Genomic DNA, 18,163 nt, shown 5'->3' on the forward strand with positions numbered 1-18,163 from the left:
AACCGCATATACATCAGCTTGGTTTTCAAAAATGCTCTACCTTCTTCAAAATAAATCCAGTCAAGATCTTTACGAACCACAATACACTGCGCTTCCCATGCTTATTGTTAAAATTTATAATTAATTGACCCTCTTATTATGCAAGAATTGAATACGTTCGTGTTGAGCTTTGCCAAGCTTAACCCAAAACCTTATAACAGTAATCCAACGAAATACCAATATTTTAATTATTTATACAACATATTCTTCGACATATTCTCCTACAAACATTTAGACCGATTCGGGCAGAGTTTTTTGAAGAATATATCGAAGTTTATTTTGTTGAACTGCAATGGAATAAGTCCTTTAATGCCTTTTTTTGCTTGTTAACAATTCCTGACTGAGACTAAAGAGAACAGCTATATCACTTTTTGATTGAGACAGAATGAAACAAAACACACTGTGTCAAAGATTTCAATCAATTGTTTCGTTGTTTGCCAATTTTCAAACAAAAAAAAATTGACAACGTTAACAAACGTATCTTTTGACTAACATCATCTTGTCCTCTTCACCTTATTGCCTATGTATGTTCTCAACTAATTCCCAAGGAAGGTGTTCTTTAGCAACTGCTAATGTATTTAAAAGTGACTGAAATTTTTCTTTACTGATTTGAAATGAATCTAATTCGCCACTTATTCTTTTCAAGGAAATGTCGTAATATTTATTGAGATCCTTGAAAGTAAAACTGTTAAAACGTTAAAAATCTCTGACATCGATTTTTCACGTCGACATTCGCATGAAAATTATGATTACATGACGTTTTAACAAAACATAACCTTAGGTGCAATAGCAAACACTAGTTTGCCTTTTCTATGTTTGTGTAACAAGATAAAAGTCAATAAAATTATTTCATTGTACAAGTAAAATTATTGTCTGACACGAAAGTCCTTTTTGCTGTTGGTTTGTTATCATTATTGTTATTCAATTCCTATCTTTAATTGATGAAGTTCAGTTTTCCTGCATGATCTCCAAAATTGTTGACATTGATGAAGATGACTACCGCTAAGGTTGTCGAAACATCATTTAACAACAACAAAAACAGTCCTTCTCAGGACTCTACTAGCCTGGACGATCTACATCTACAAATATGTAACGATACTCCCGGGTTCAAACCATTTACTTTATTGTTGACATTACGGTCAAACTGCAGTCTCTTTACAGAAAAATCAAAGGTATAGACAAAGGTCATTTTATAAAACCATACGCAAACAGATATTATTTGAAATGTCAACAATGATGGAGATCATGCATAAAAACTAAATGGTGAAATACCGTGAAATTTTATCATCAAAGATCAAATTTATTCTCGTGGCAAGATGATTTTAGAGCATTGTACCGGGACCTTTAATGAAGAAAAACCTAAAAAAGTTTGCTTTTACGACAGAAATAAAACGTTGTAGGTAACATACTCACACGCGGGAGATATAAATTTACATTCTTAAAATCTTCTTTCAAATCAATGAAATGAAAGTGATCAGTAGTTATAAATCTATCTTCACAAAAGAAAAACTTACCAAAGCCTACAACAAAATTCATAGTTAAACTGTAAATAATTTGTAGGTTTTTCACGTCAAATACTTTCATATACAGTTTTGGGTCACCTATTAATAATGTATTTGCTGAAGGTGAAAAATCTGCGTAATGAATACTGCCAGTAATATCGTGTATATTTTCAATGTCTTCACGTGTCATTAAATTGGCGTTTTCCTCCTTAATTACGTCGTCCCAACCATTAACAAGTTTATCTTCATGCCACATACAGTAAATTATCTGACCCTTAAATTCAACTTTTGCAAACACGTGATACTTAGAGCTACATGCAAATACGTGCACATTTCGATAATTTTCAAAGTTCACTGATATTTCTTTACGCTTGTTTTCAACATTGAAAAATACAAAAGAATCAGTTTTTTGACAAGCAAATAATACATCACTCATCTCAAAAATTTTGTTTATACCTTTTAGTTCATCAAAACTATAAACAAGTTTTGTCAAATCATTATTCCAAAGCTCAGGAATATTTTTTGCCGTAAGCAAAATAACTCCATTTTCTACAGCAACCATGTCACTAAAAAAACATTCCTTGACAATAAAGTCAAACGTGTTGAGATTGTATATATTTACCCTTGAGTTTTCTTGATTGCTCCGATACAGAAATTTTCCATTTGAGCAAAATATCTTGTTATAAAAAGTGTATCTGTCAGTTAAACATGCACGCGGTATTGAATAAAGATGAAAGTCACGTCCGTATTTAAACCAAAGAACATTGTCGTTATTCAAAATAAAATAATAATTTCCTGCTCCATAAAGAGAAAAGCTAGATCCGTTGTCATCGAAAGGATCAAGAGGAATGGGAGTATAGGAAGTAAGGGAATCACGATCAAAGTGAGGAAGTTTTTCACCAGTGAGATTTACAATGAAACGTTTATTCGTATAAAAACGAAAGCAACAACACCAAGAATGAAGACCAACAGTGAACAAAACACCAAGCTTACTTAAATTACCAGACGGTAAATGATCGTCGTAAACGAATGTTTCATAATTATTCGCTACATCAAATATTTGAACCTCTCTTTTTTCCTCAATAACACACAAATATCTTCCAGAATTAGAAAAACACAGTGAGTTCACCACATTATTACATCTAATACTGCGTTTCTTCTCACCTTTCTCAACGTCCCATACTGTCAAAGTATCTTGGTAACTAGTGACCATTGTGTCCTTATTCTTAGAAAAACATTTGTTGGTAAAGAACTTAGAAGTAGAATCATCACAATGGAACGGACTGGAGGAAATTTTACCATTAATATCTAGTACCTTATCAAGCCGGGAAGCAAAAATCAAATCTTTGAATGGATGAAAGACAACGCAAACGTTTTTCTCTTCATATTGCTTAAACTGACCAGCAATATTCCTTATCCATAAACATCGGTTTGTTCTCAATGAAAAAAGTTGCACGACGAATCCAGAATAACCACAGACGACGTAATCATGATTTCGTGAAACATCAACAGAAATCAAATTTTGATGTAAACGTAATAATTGAGACTTTAAAAAACCCGTGTCTCTGTACTCTAGATATGGTGAATCTTTGAAACGTGTTTGAAGCATTGTGGTGGCTTGAGACGACAGATCTTTGACTTCGTCGACAACGTATTGCAAAAAAAATTCTTCATGGTCAAAGCGCATAGGGTACGTCATTACAGAATAAACTTCATTAAATAACAATCGAATGTCCTCAGAAATAAGAAAGTACACATCATGTGCGATGAATAATTTAAAATTTTCAAAAGTCCGACGACCATCAACCAACACAGAAGCAACTAAAACTTCCAAGTCAACAAGATATTTAGCAACATTTTCAACGATATAATCATTATCAGAAATATCAAGTAAATGAAGCAACCAATACTTGACTGAATATCTCACTGACGCATGTTTGATGACGTCATAGTTCACACCTTCAGCTTTGAGGTTATCCAAAGATTTTAAACAAAATTCTAAAACAAGTCGATGACCACAAAGAGTTTTTACTGAGTAATCATGTTTTCGATCATCCAACAACCAATCATTTAAGGATTTGTGAAAAAACAAAACGCATCCTTCTTCATTGGTAACAAACAAACAAGAGATAATTTTTCTAACCTCAAGTGAATCGCGATTCGAATTCAAACAAAGAACGTCATCGATCATTTCCCAAGGAAGAGGTTCCTTAGCAACAGCCAAAATATTTAAAATTGACTGAAACTTTTCGTTACTGATATCAAACGAATATAATTCTTTACTTAATCTTGTTAAGCTAATTTCGTAATATTCACTAAGATCTTTTGGTATGGACGCATTCAACAAATCCTGATTTTTGACTTCACTGGTAAGAAGCGATGCAAGCAACATAAGTCCGTCAGCTTTTTCAACCAAAATATTTTTAAAATCAAGAAGGCTGTCAGTAGAGCCAATTCTTTCTTCAATCAAAATTTAATATCCTCTAAATTGCGATCATCGCTACAATTAATGAACAGTGGATTTAATTTTTCGAACTTATTCAAAGCAACTTCGTTAGGTCTCGTTGTAATTACAAAGCGAAAACAATGCGGAAGTTTGTGTAAGTGATTAGCAATCAAATTAGCAAGGTCATCTCTTTCTGGATAACCACATTCATCAAGAGCATCAACACAACTAGAATTCGCTTGGGAACTCTGAGATTATAACAAACAACTCAGTAAAAGAAGGAAAATAATCCTTCAACATTCATGTTTTTCAAAGGCTCAGAGAGTTGACCTGAAAGTTTTTTCACAAGAAGTTGTTTGTAAGCAGGAAAAAGACGACTAATTTGCATCGCTAAAGATTGAAGAAGTACGTTGGCTTTATTGTAACGACTGTTGTTATGTTGAAAGAAATGAACTGCAGTCAAATATTGTGGATAACGTTTACATAAAGTAGCTGCAATTACAGACTTTCCCATGCCAGCAACAGCAGAAATAATAAATGCACGATTTTGAGAACTGTCGTCTTCAAACCAAGCCAAAACTCATCAAAACCCATTCCCGAGTTCCTCTAAAATTTTTCATTATGATGTCTAATTTCACTTTCAAAGTTACAACTTACAAGGTGACGTTTCATTTCTTCCTGATGACTTATCATTTCTTCCTGTTTACTTTCAATTACACACAAACGATTATGTACATCAAATTTGAATTTGTCCCATTCTTTCACAATTCTTTCACATTCTTCATTACCAAACAACTCATTTTTCAATCTATCTATTTCTTCCTGACTTATTCCTAAACGAACTAATGGTTCGCTTATTTCCGCCCAATGATATTCAAATTCATCAAAGCTTAGTGAAGTGTCAGGTAAGTGAGCAAAACGATCATTACGAAATAACCTGATACGGGTAATATCTGCTTCAGTTGAATAATCAGTGGGGTCATTTACTGACGTCCATATTGGATCACGAGGTGATTTTAAACCACAAATATTACGAAGGAGTATACAAAGTAAAGTAATGTCAAACTTATTTTCATTTGGTAATATTGGAGGATCTGGATACAGTTGATCCCACTGATGTGGATGGATTTGTCTATTCTTTAGACTTGAAAGTAGTTGCGCATTTTCGGGGTCATTTAAAACATAAAATAAATCAGTACCTGACAGTTGTTTCCTCAATGTTATTCTTAAAGCTTCTCCACCAACATCAACAATTAATCTCATCAACTTAAAACCATTAGTTTTCTTTTTAGAGCTCAAGGCAGTCTCCATGTCGCTACCTGTAGAAAAAAAGTAGGTAAGACTTCCATGGTACAAATTCATTGTGATTATAAAGGAAAACCTGCGGCCAGTTACATGAAGGCAGAATAGTTTTATCCATTAGATAGCAAATTGTTTTGAACTTTTACAAAATCTCTTAAAAAGGAATAATATGTGATTTGTACTAAGCAATCATTGAAATATTGCTTCTAAGATTACAAAATATCTTTCCCCTAAGGAAAATATAAACACCTTTTTCTACAAGTTTGAAAATTTTACTATCCGACGAACAATGCTATCCAGGCTTCATGCAACCGTCCCCAGATGTACAAGGTACATAAAAATATGTACGAGTGTGTACATGTGGGTAGCCTTGACCATAGTTACATTACATGGAACAAACAGTAGTCAGTAGTCCAACTGCTTAGTGTTGTATTTTTCATTAAGTGAAGTCTTGAGGCCATTACCAAGGTCAAGTCCCAAGGTCATTCCGTAATAATAAAATATGAGAAATAACAAAAAATATTTTGATGTCAAAATGCCACAAAATAATCAACGATAATGGTTCGGATTTTGACTCCAAAGTATGGATGATCGGAAAGACACAAATTCTAATCTCATCTTTTTTAGGCCCTGGAAAATTAGCGTTCTTTTGATACGGTAAACTACTAAACTGACGCTCTAAATCCTCTCGTTTTAATCGAGCCGAACAAAGTGTTGAAGCAATGGACGGCTCAAATACGCGCTTTGCTTTAAAACCCAGATATTCCGTCTTCGCTTGGCCTCGTGTCTTTTATCATTATAAGGCATAGTGTGAAGACTCATACGTTAGCAAAGGCTTGACTCATTCGTACAATTGGCTGAAACGCAACTATTTACCTTTTTTCTGCTTTTACTAGTGCAAAGGTAATGCTTTTAGGCGCTTATAGACTTAAGTTGTGCCTCAGCCAGCATTGCCTTGATAGCAATTAAATACACGACTCGTGTAACACGTGTACCTTGGATGACGTCAGAAAATTAGCTAGTTTCAGACTCCTCATTATCACGGACATAGTTCACAAGAATATACGATTTTAGTGAATTTAACGCTTTTACAAAAATTTTTTCCTCAACGAGGCGTAGAATCATCGACAGATTTGATATTGCTAAAAAATTTTTTGATGGAAGGGACACTTTAAGACTCACAAGGTAAAATATCTATTATTTTCACAGTAAAAGAATAAAAAAAACGTACATAGAAGGACTAAACATTTTATCAGTCTGGCTACACCACTGAAAATTTTATTCTTTAAAAATTCATAACCATTATCATTGTCTAGAAGGTATTATGATAAAAAAAATGAGCAGGTGTAATTTATTTGAACTAATACTTCATTCACGACTTAGGACCTAAGGAAGACATAATGTAATTGAGGCACAGTTATAGGAACATATAGTACAATTTTATAGAGAACATACAGTAGATTGCATTGAATATTTTTGTGCCATGCATATCTTATTCCACAAGTGATTACCATAGTGGCAGTCAGACACTACCATTTTTTGACCAATATAGGTGCACTGAGCTGTCAAACTACACCCAGTAATATAATTATATATACAGCAGTAAGTTGCACAGAAAGTTGGTCCTACTGTATATTCTCTATACTGTGGTTGGGGTGACATAAACATTTGGATGTAATGATCCCTAGACAACAATGGTTTTCAAAGGAACTTAACACATGTAGCCTATATTATGCATACATAATATGATCTCCAAATTAACAATTATCCTACAGTCCTGCCACAGTTTTTCTTACTAAAATAGGGAGTGTGTCAAGAAGTCAACAAAAGTGATGAAAGCAACAAAAATGGTCAACAAAACATTGTAATAAGAAAAACAATGAAAACTTGGTGGGCATAATTTCTATAAGAGTTGACCAAAAATTGTGTAAAAGATGTAAGAATCTGTACGCCTATGACCAAAACCATTTTTCATTAGTTAGATTATTATTTCAAAAAAATAGGCAAACTACATGAAATAGCTAGCAACTGAAGAATAAAAACATATCATATACATAAATCAATATGAGCCCCAACCCAACAATTATAGATCTTCCTGTACATAAATGAATCCAAGTAAATAGATCTTGTAACAAAAATATATTTAGCAACCACAAATTGTCTACAATCATTGATCAATTATAAAAGTTGAAGAACACATATAAAATATTGACTTTAGTATGTTATTTCAGTAGCAAATCAACACATATCAACAAACAAGTTTTATCATATCAAAAGTTCAAAATATGTTGATGTACATAACTAAGTGATGAAAACCCTCTACAACGATTATTTTAAGATTAAACGATGACAAAAATAACTTTCGAGCAAGAACAAATCATGTTAAACACAGTGATTTAATGTTCTGCTTCACTTATATTCATTTCCTGTACAATGTTTGAAATCTAACTTGAATATCTTGTTTATGTTTGTTGTATTTTATGGTTTAACAATAACCATGTTTAAATGCTTGTGAAGAATAACAAAGCAAACTAGTTTTAAGGTCGAATCATACCTACATTAGTCAAAGTCTTAAGTAAAATTTAAATAAAAAACTGTCTTTGTTCCACTTAGACAGATACGTAAATTAAAATTAATTCGAGTCGCCATCTAGAGATGCAAAATCTTTATCTTACCGTTTTATTAGATGGAAGGAATATTTCTTGATATCGTGATCATATATTGCCAGAAAAATATCTCCAACTTACGTTGACGTGGATGATATTTGATAACATAAAGACTTTTAAATACTCTCACAGCAGGCTAACGCTCCTTATTTATGTGCAATGTGTTACGCGTGTGATCTCGCGTGACTTCCACGTATGTATGGTCAAAGATTTTATACTTTGGGCAACTCTCACCACAATATGACCAACCGTTAACTCAAACACTTTCACCAAACCGCTTATTAAAATAACTCATACGTAAATAGTAAAACACGAAAAAATAGGGCGCAATAAGAACGAATGACTTTACTACTTTTTTGCAATGCATATGAAAAACGAGAATGTTTTTAGGGTTTGTCATAGCAAATGTTTTTCAATACCTGTGCTGGGCCTTTCAAAACCTATGCTAGGTTTTTCGATATCTATGTTACACGTTAGTGCTAATTAGCAGGCCTTCGTGAATATTAGTGTAATTTTAAAATGAGAATCTGAAAATTTTTATTGTCAATTGTTTCTCGGTCTTGTCAATTCCTTGGAGAAGATAGCAAAATTCATTTTATTTCTAGGAAATTATGAAAAAACCCATGAAAGGGGGATGACCACCTTTAAGAGCATAGCTATAAATGGTACTGTCACATCTGTGTTGTGTCAGCTGTAGTCTGTGTATTCAATGTATTGATCAATTTTCAGTCATAAGCAAAACATTATAAGGTTAGCACTATTTTCCACCCAGCAAACCGCCCTTTACTTTGAAATATAATATTTTACACAATATAATATTTTACACAATCTAATATTTTACACAATATAATATTTTATATAATATTTTACACAATCGTCGAAAAACGACATATTTTCCAGCCTGGATTATAAGTTTATAACTTAAGGTGGTTGCATGAAAATTTATACTGCAACATTTATCTGTAAATATTTTCATATGTTGATATTAAAAACTGTATTATAAAAATATAAAATTACTCGCCATCTCAAAACGACCTAGCACCAGTGCATGCATGGTTTCCTTTTAGCTTTTGGTTCTTTCCCATTAGCCGCCACCTTTAATTTATTTCCGATTGTGTAAAGTAAAGGGCGGTTTGCTGGGTGGAAAATAGTGCTAACCACATTATAAATGCAAATTTTCAATGTCACATGAGCCCGAGTAACCGGGATTCAGCGAGGCGTGAAACAATTTTGAGGAAGTGAAAGGAGTAAAAAGTTCAAGTGCAAAACTTACAACCTTTTCTTAAGCGTCATAAATCATTTCAGTTTCAATTTTCAAATCAGACTAAATTATTTGTTTTCATTTTTAAAGGTTTTGTAAACTTGCAAAGTCAGAGCATAGAGAAATTGCTCAAAAAAGGTTTTTCTTGTGAAGTACTTGATCTTTTTCATTTGCCAAAATGATTTAACGCTTCGCTGAATCCCGCTACTTGACTCATGTGAGCAGTCCCTTAATCCTGCTGCGTTTAAAGTCGCATTGGGAACAAGCTACACTGATTTATTCTTAGTCATTCAAACTGTGTTACTCAAGTGTTTGCATTTACTTCAGACAGATAGTGCGCTACATAAGATTCAAATATCTGAACTTTACATACAGTAAAACCATTTAAAACAAAAGATGACGAGGAATTTTATCTCAAATTCTTTTATTTTCAATGCATTCAGTTAATGTAAATTTCTGCGTTTGAAACTGACCTAACAACGCACTCCTTCCTGAGGAAAGCTCGTTCAAGTGGAGAGAGGGGGAAGGGGCACAATAGCACAAATGTATACACTATTCAAAAGAACGCTGAATTTTACACAATTCATTGCTTGATAATAGAAGAAGTGATGGTATGCTCCCCCCGACTCTCCTGCTCCGCGGTATCTTAGATACAGACAAATAAACCGCTTGTTCACAGCTTAAAACACATAATTTGTGAAAACGTTTCACTTTCTGCTGCTTTAGTACGGACTACGAAGTTGTTTAGAATTTGAATCTGAATTCGCAAAACTAATGCAGGAATAATAAAACTACAAAGAATTTGGCAACTTACACTTGACTTACATTTATACTATTGAAATTTTGCCATAATTTATCAAAAAGTCATGGACCTTTTAAGAACTCTTAATAAAAATAATTTTGATTCTACAACTTATTCGTTACTTATCCGTTTAGTTTTGATTACTTCGTAAAAAGTGGCCACCATTTTTTCATCATCATCATCATCATCATATCTTGTCGCGCCAATGGGCGATCCAAACTCGGGCTGGAAGTTTGGAAGTGTAGCGCGTGTTGTAGCAATCAGTCGAAATCAGGGACGGCACGTGAAGCCTTGCTACTTGTCCCCTTTTTCATCATAAAACTTGGTCATTCAAGAGAAAGAATGTTGTGTTACGTACTTTCACCTGGGTCTGAAGAAGTTAACTTTCCTCAAGAGTCAAGACCATAAATGTTGTGTTACGTACTTTCACCTGGGTCTAAAGAAGTAAACTTTCCTCAAAAGTCAAGACCATGTTGTGTTACGTACTTTCACCTGGGTCTAAAGAAGTAAAATTTTCCTCAAGAGTCAAGACCATGTCGTGTTGCGTACTTTCACCTGGGTATAAAGAAGTAAACTTTCCTCAAGAACCAAGACCATGTTGTGTTACGTACTTTCACCTGGGTCTAAAGAAGTAAACTTTCCTCAAGAGTCAAGACCATGTTGTGTTACGTACTTTCACCTGGGTCTAAAGAAGTAAACTTTCCTCAAGAGTCAAGACCAAGTTGTGTTACGTACTTTCACCTGGGTCTAAAGAAGTAAACTTTCCTCAAGAGTCATGACCACAAGACATGCTTTGACAAGATTTAAAAAGAAAATTTCGCGCTTTAGCGTGCTGTCAAGTGAGAATCATGAGATACCAAGGCCTGTTTCATACGTCGCATTTTACATCAGCCGAATGCATTAGAGGCAAAAGAAAATGAGATAAAATTCCTCATTATCTTTTAAATGTATTTGCCTCAAGTAAAATGCGACGTATAAAACAGGCGCAAGTCTCATCTGCAGTTTTAGTTTTAAGCTTCGAACTTACGGCAATAGTTCACTCACCAATTTAGCAAATTACTTTCGAACGACTTAAAATTATAGCATTCAAATCAAAATTCAAAAATATTGTTGTTGACTTCCAAACTCGAATAACATGGCAATTGCTGTAACAATGACGAAGTACGTAAAAAAATTTATTTTATATTATACAAATACTTTGGTGAAATGCGTCGTCAGATCTTAATGTAACACCCGACAATGACATAAGGCTATTTAGAATGTGAGAAGAAAATAATAGAACAGCAAGTTCTTCGTATTAGAAAAAACTAATTTCTAGTACAAAGTCTATTGGCCCATTAGCAAAGCCATTGGCCCATTGACAAAGCCAAAGTGAGGCGATAAAAAGATAAAACCCTAAGGCCGACGTTATATTGACATATTTATACCACACATTAATCGCCAACGCATGTCATTGATGATGTCACGTGTCATTTTACTATAACATCCCCTCAGGCCCTCACTTACGAAGGTTTACAATGCTCTACGAAGTTGTGATACATGATATTTTCCTTTTCCAAAGGGAATTCTTAGTTCAAAAAATATATGCTCTAGATGATTAGATAAGCAAATGATCTGAGGAGGCAAAATCATGAGAAAACTTTGAAAATTCAGAACTTTAGACGGCTGAAAATGACCATTTTATAGATAACCTTTTTAAAGTCATTATATTACATGCTCACGGAAATAGCAAAATCTTAGAAGTTTTTTTTTCAAAACATTTTTTCCAAGAATTAAAAGCCCAAAGGACCAAGATGTTGATTACATTAGAAAGTTATCAGGGCTAGGAGAAGCAGAATGTGATTAATATATACGATGAATCCCCGATCTTCTGTGCTTAGAAACAAAGCGGGACAAAAAATTTCGTTGAATATAACCAATTTACACCTTGCCCATTGGTCAATATGTTAAGCATACTTACGAACAGAATTATTGTACAGTTACAATGCTTGATTATTCCCAATGGTTATTGAATTTGTTACTTTTTGAATTTTTAATGACCTTCTCGGCTAACATTGACAATTCCAATAACTTATTGACAACAAAAAAACTTATTTGGTTACAACAGATAGGGTGCCCCTCCTTATTTGACTAGACATTATTGGATACAAAAAATATCAAGTTGTTTTACCCCATAATATCTCTAACCTGTATGTACTTTCCTATTAATGACATTGGCATTATATTGCACGTGACGATATTTGAACCTTAATTAACTTACTTGAGTAAGTCTACATTTTACTATAGACTAATGATAAAAATGTTCTATTTATGTTCTAATTTGATCTGTCTATTCCATAACAGGGGCGTAGCAAACTCGTTCATGAAAGTGGGGAGGGTTCAAATTTATAAATGCATGTCTTAATCTATAGAAAACAATGGATTTCAAAAAGAATTTGATTCCGCAGAACATGCATGTATGAATACGTTCTCCCCCAATTATTGAGTTTGCTAAACAATTGCATATGGATGTAATATTTATGATCATTGTAACAACTTCAATGGTTGTGAAAAGACAAATTGTATTTCCACATGCCATAACAAATTACAGTCATCAAAGTTCCGGATGAACCGACATAAAATCAAGATGACAGTCCATATTCTGCCTGCTGTCCTCAAAGAGATTGCTGACCTTAAGGTCTATTAATTCAAGTCCACTTAGTTCATCTTGATTTGTTTCCTGGAGTGAATTGGCATCATCAACTTGATTTGATTCCTCTGTCAGAAATTATAGAAATTAGTAAAAAGGTTTTTTGTTTGTTTGAAAATGTAGTCGAGAACGGTATGTAGTGAAAGACAGCCAATCTATTGACTCGTGAAAGTCATAGTGGAATACATCGTAAACAAGCTTAAAGAAAAATGACAGAATCAAGCACAACCAGATTTGTCAAATGGATCACTTTAGGGCAGGCCCTGTGAACTGTGAGTAGGGGTGTCCCAAGAAAGTTAATGGGAGGGGGCTTATTCACATGTTTAGTTGCGTCCAACTGATTTCTTTTGAAAGCAATTGAAAGTGCCAATGCAACAAAAATTTGCAAGTTAAATTATGTTTGCAATGACTAGAACCTTTGAAATTACAGTGTACTTTCTAAAACAGTAAATGCATATTCTCGTGATTTTGACGTTTTTGTTATTTCCAATTTATCTAACTTGTGACGTCATATTGCATAATGAGTTCCCACAATGTTTCAAATACTCTTCAGTTTCCTGACAACTTCAGGTTGATACTAGTAGGCACCATTTTATACCATTAACCCCGTCACAATGAAAGGAACTCTGTCGTTGTGAAGTAAAGTATCAGTAAATATACCTAATAATTTTAGTTCTCATTATGCAATGTGACGTCACAAGTTAGATATATCGGACATAGCAAGAACCTCAATATCTCAAGAATTAAAAGTGATATGCATAAACTGGTTTAGAATGTCCATTGTCATTTTAAAATATCTCTTCAATAAAGTATTACTCAGATAACAAAATTTTCGTTTCATAGGCAGTTTAAGAAATTAAACAACTCGCTTTCAAAAAAATCAGTCAGGCACAATTGAATATATGAATAACACACCCTCCCCCACCAATCAACGTTTACCAGGTGGCCGTGACTGTGAGATGTATGTGCGGGGGTATCAAAAAAATAGTCAGTGACGAAAAACTTTGCTAAATTGATCAGCGCGCAATATTTGCAAAAATTTTAAGTGGAAATAGGCAGTTGGACTTCCAATGGTTCATCTGATAGTTAAGTAAAATTGTTTCAAATAATAACCTTTTTAGAGGGAGGAATGTGTTACAGAGAAGTGCTTTTGAAGTAGCTCACGCACAAAAATGACAAAGCTAAATGCAATTGAAACACATAGGATTAAAATATGTCACACTTTGTTCAAGCAAATGAAGTTTCAGGGAATTTGGCAAAAGCGTACCCGAACAATTAGCTTCTAAATCACAGATTATTTTGTTTTCGTTTTTTAATAACTTTTTATAGCTCTCTTCAATTATGTATAAATTTCAGTTTCCAAAAAAACCTGAATCATTATAAACAGAAAAATTGATGATGATTTATGTATAATGTCATATAAACCGAAAAACACAAATTAATCTACGATTCGAAAGACGAACGTTCGCGTAAGAATCGTCCAAATTTCCTGAAACTTAATTTGTGTGAACAACATATGCCATATTTTAACCTTATGCGTTCCAATTGCAATCTATTCGTGTCATTTTTAGGGCAAGCTTTTTTAGATTAGTTTCTGGGTTACAAATTTTTTACTCTAACAACGATTATGATTTACGGAAATTTAACTGCAATAACGTAAATGGTTTGAACCCTGGCGTATCGTTACATGTTTCTAGATGTAGATCGTCATGGTTAGTAGAGTCCTGAGAAAGTCAACTTGACTTTAAATGTGACGACTGCTAAGGAAGTAAAAACGTCAGTCAACATCAATAACTGTAACAACGTAAATGGTTTGAACCCTGACGTATCGTTACATGTTTTTAGATGTAGATCGTCATGGTTAGTAAAGTCCTGAGAAAGTCAACTTGACTTTAAAGGTGACGACTGCTAAGGAAGTGAAAACGTCAGTCAACATTAATAACTGTAATAACGTAAATGGTTTGAACCCAGACGTATCGTTACATGTTTTTAGATGTAGATCATCATTGTTAGTAGAGTCCTGAGAAAGTCAACTTGACATTAAAGGTGACGACTGCTAAGGAAGTCAAAACGTCAGTCAACATCAACAACTGTAACAACGGAAATAGTTTGAACCCGGACGTATCGTTACATGTTTCTAGATGTAGATCGCCATTGTTAGTAGAGTCCTGAGAAAGTCAACTTGACTTTAAAGGTGACGACTGCTAAGGAAGTCAAAACGTCAGTCAACATCAATAACTGTAATAACGTAAATCATTTGAACCCGGACGTATCGTTACATGTTTCTAGAGGTAGATCGTCATTGTTAGTAGAGTCCTGAAAGTCAACTTGACTTTAAAGGTGATTACTGCTAAAGAAGTCTAAACGTCAGTCAACATCAATAACTGTAATAACGTAAATCGTTTGAACCCGGACGTATCGTTACATGTTTCTAGATGTAGATCGTCATGCTTAGTAGAGTCCTGAGAAAGTCAACTTGACTTTAAAGGTGACTACTGCAAAGGAAGTCAAAACGTCAGTGAACATCAATAACTGTAATAACGTAAATCGTTTGAACCCGGACGTATCATTACATGTTTCTAGATGTAGATCGTCATGCTTAGTAGAGTCCTGAGAAAGTCAACATGACTTTAAAGGTGACTACTGCCAAGGAAGTCAAAACGTCAGTCAACATCAATAACTGTAATAACGTAAATCGTTTGAACGCAGACGTATCGTTACATGTTTCTAGATGTAGATCGTCATGTTTAGTAGAGTCTTGAGAAAGTCAACTTGACAATAAAGGTGACGACTGCTAAAGAAGTCTAAACGTCAGTCAACATCAATAACTGTAATAACGTAAATGATTTGAACCTGGGCGTATCGTTACATGTTTCTAGATGTAGATCGTAATTGTTAGTAGAGTCTTGAGAAAGTCAATTTGACATTAAAGGTGACTACTGCTAAGGAAGTCAAAAACGTCAGTCAACATCAATAACTGTAATAACGTAAATGGTTTGAACCTGGGCGTATCATTACATGTTTAGATGTAGATCGTCATTGTTAGAAGAGTCCTGAGAAAGACAACTTGACATTAAAGGTGACTACTGCTAAGGAAGTCAAAAACGTCAGTCAACATCAATAACTGTAATAACGTAAATGGTTTGAACCTGGGCGTATCATTACATGTTTTAGATGTAGATCGTCATTGTTAGAAGAGTCCTGAGAAAGACAACTTGACATTAAAGGTGACTACTGCTAAGGAAGTCAAAAACGTCAGTCAACATCAATAACTGTAATAACGTAAATGGTTTGAACCAGGACGTATCGTTACATGTATCTAGATGTAGATCTTCATTCTTAGTAGAGTCCAGAAAAAGTCAACTTGACTTTAAAGGTGACGACTGGTAAGGAAGTCAAAACGTCAATCAACAACAAGAAAAAAGTCCTTTTTATGACTCTATAAACCTGGACGATCTACATCTACAAACATGTGAAAATTTGACATTAGTTAAATCATTGGAAGACAAATTACTTATTTCCAACAAAGGTTTTTGCGAGCCTTGTACGCTGATCGATTTAGCAACGTCATCTCAACTGTGTTGTTTTTTCAATTTTCCCCAATCCTTTGGGGTAACCATTACCTCCGTAGGATTTCTAGCACTTCAACAGGACAGCATATTGATATTTACTGTCTCGATTAAGAGACAAATCGTTTGTTCGTAGGGACTTACTGCCACTGTAGGATTTTAATGGAATATGAATTTCAACAATCGCTTGCAACTAAAAAATATGTCAAACATGTCAAATACATCGTAAATATGAGTGGACAACAATTAATAAGAATTTATAAAATTTCAATGTCGCCAGTGAGGTGCAAGGTTTGAATGGAATTCTAAATATAAAGAAAAGATTTCAAAAGATCGTATTTGAGAAAGCCATCCGCATTTGATTTTTTCAGTATTTATTTAAAAAAGCAAGCGACCTTTCGTCTTGACTCAAGACTTCTCATACTAATTGCATAGAGTTAAGCCTAGGCCACACTATCGTCGATAATCACGAAAACGAAAACAAAACGAAAATTCGTGCACAAAATACATGCCGGACACGACGTAAAATTGCAAGCATGTTTACAAAGATCGGCCAAAACGTAAACGGTATTATTGCTGGATGTGTCTCTGTAGTAGCCGTTGCAGTAACAAAACAAGCAAAAAAGAAAAGGTGTCTTCCTTTGGCAAGAAGTTACTCCTTCTGAAGTTGAAAGCAAGCATTTAGCAAGACAATCAAACGCCGATACTAGATTGACCCGATTAATAAACGACGTGATCGACTTGGATTATTTAACAATTTGACTGAAAAGTTACGAGAACCGAACAAAGAAAACAGACTCATAAAATAATTGCGAATGACGACAAATTGTTTTTTCTCGCATCGGATTTATTAAAACTCATGCCACCCCGCCATCTTTGTGTAGTTAAGTTTTAGATTATTAGCCAATTGCATGCGTTTTCGTTAACGAAAAATGTCAAAAGTTTAACTCTTCTTATGAGCACAAAAACGAAATTTTCGTTGAGTTTTCGTTCAAGATTTTCGTTGCGGCAGTTTTCGTTCTAATTTTCGTCGATATGGACGATAGTGCGGCCTAGGCTTTACTACGATGCTCAAAAGTTCCTGTTTATTACTTTTACTTTGCTGTGTGCCTTTTCACAGGAAGCAACTATCTATAACTCCCTTTTTTCTCTTCAGATCTTAAAAACTCTTAAATTGGTCTTTGGAATAATTGGGAGAGATGAACGTCCCTCTCAGCTCTCTTTATGGTAAATTTCCCCCCATTACTCACCCCCTCCCCTTTATATCTTGTACAATCTTTCTTACATTTCCTTACAATACTCAATATCAGCTTTACACTGTAAGTACACATCCACACAAACCTCACACCTTAACTATCTAAGTAATTACATCTCATTTGAAGATGTCTTGAGTCGAGACGAAACGACAAACGTCAATTTGTTTTAATAAATATCAAAGAAATTGAATGCTTTTGGTTATCTTTGAAACGATCTGTTGGACTCTAACCTTTAGGTTGATAATTCAATAAAATTCTTTAATATTTCAAACAGGTTACCTTCTTCAGTACATAAAACACTGTCTAATTCTTGTTGATCAACGTTATCAACGTCGTCGTCGGCGCTCATGATTCACTGTATAAAGAAAAAAACGTCAAACTAGATCAATTGGTCAATTTTCACTTCAAAATATCATTTAATTTCAATAAACATCGACTACAAATTATCTACGAGCATAATTTCTGTTCAACGAGAATGATCATGACGAAGTAAGAGATCGCGAACTATACAATATCACATGTGCAAATGCGTCATTATGTCGTAACAAAACCCCATCATTCTTTGCGGACGCAGACGTGGTGCATAATAAAAGTGAAAGCGGTTAAGGAGAGTAGCCTTTTGTCATTTCTC

At 34.1% G+C, this 18,163-nt stretch overlaps 2 protein-coding genes across 10 annotated transcripts in view; both read right to left on the reverse strand.

Moving 5' to 3' along the window:
• The window catches only part of LOC124451460, a 47,885-nt gene that overhangs the window by 19,017 nt on the left and 10,705 nt on the right, over positions 1 to 18,163 (reverse strand). For 8 of the 9 annotated variants that reach the window (XM_047002085.1, XM_047002088.1, XM_047002081.1 and 5 more), the window contains 2 exons: positions 17,812 to 17,887; positions 16,331 to 16,469 (listed from right to left, as the gene is read on the reverse strand). The gene's annotated coding sequence lies outside the window, so the exon portion shown is untranslated. Of the gene's footprint in view, positions 1 to 12,035; positions 12,776 to 16,330; positions 16,470 to 17,811; positions 17,888 to 18,163 lie in introns of those variants that run through there. The other variant, XR_006950471.1, reaches the window with a different exon arrangement.
• On the reverse strand, positions 4,594 to 6,595 carry LOC124452038. Its single transcript, XM_047002631.1, has 2 exons — positions 6,521 to 6,595; positions 4,594 to 5,306 (listed from the first exon to the last, which is right to left on the reverse strand). The coding sequence occupies exon 2, from the start codon at positions 5,296 to 5,298 to the stop codon at positions 4,594 to 4,596; it is 705 nt and encodes a 234-aa protein (XP_046858587.1). The 5' UTR covers positions 5,299 to 5,306; positions 6,521 to 6,595.

Source organism: Xenia sp. Carnegie-2017, unplaced genomic scaffold (assembly GCF_021976095.1).
Source record: "Xenia sp. Carnegie-2017 unplaced genomic scaffold, XeniaSp_v1 HiC_scaffold_24, whole genome shotgun sequence".
NCBI classification, from domain to species: Eukaryota; Metazoa; Cnidaria; class Anthozoa; order Malacalcyonacea; family Xeniidae; genus Xenia; species Xenia sp. Carnegie-2017.

Coding starts and splice junctions, on each gene's coding strand:
- LOC124452038 (XM_047002631.1), bottom strand. CDS start 5,298: ATGGAGACTGCCTTGAGCTCTAAAAAGAAAACTAATGGTTTTAAGTTG.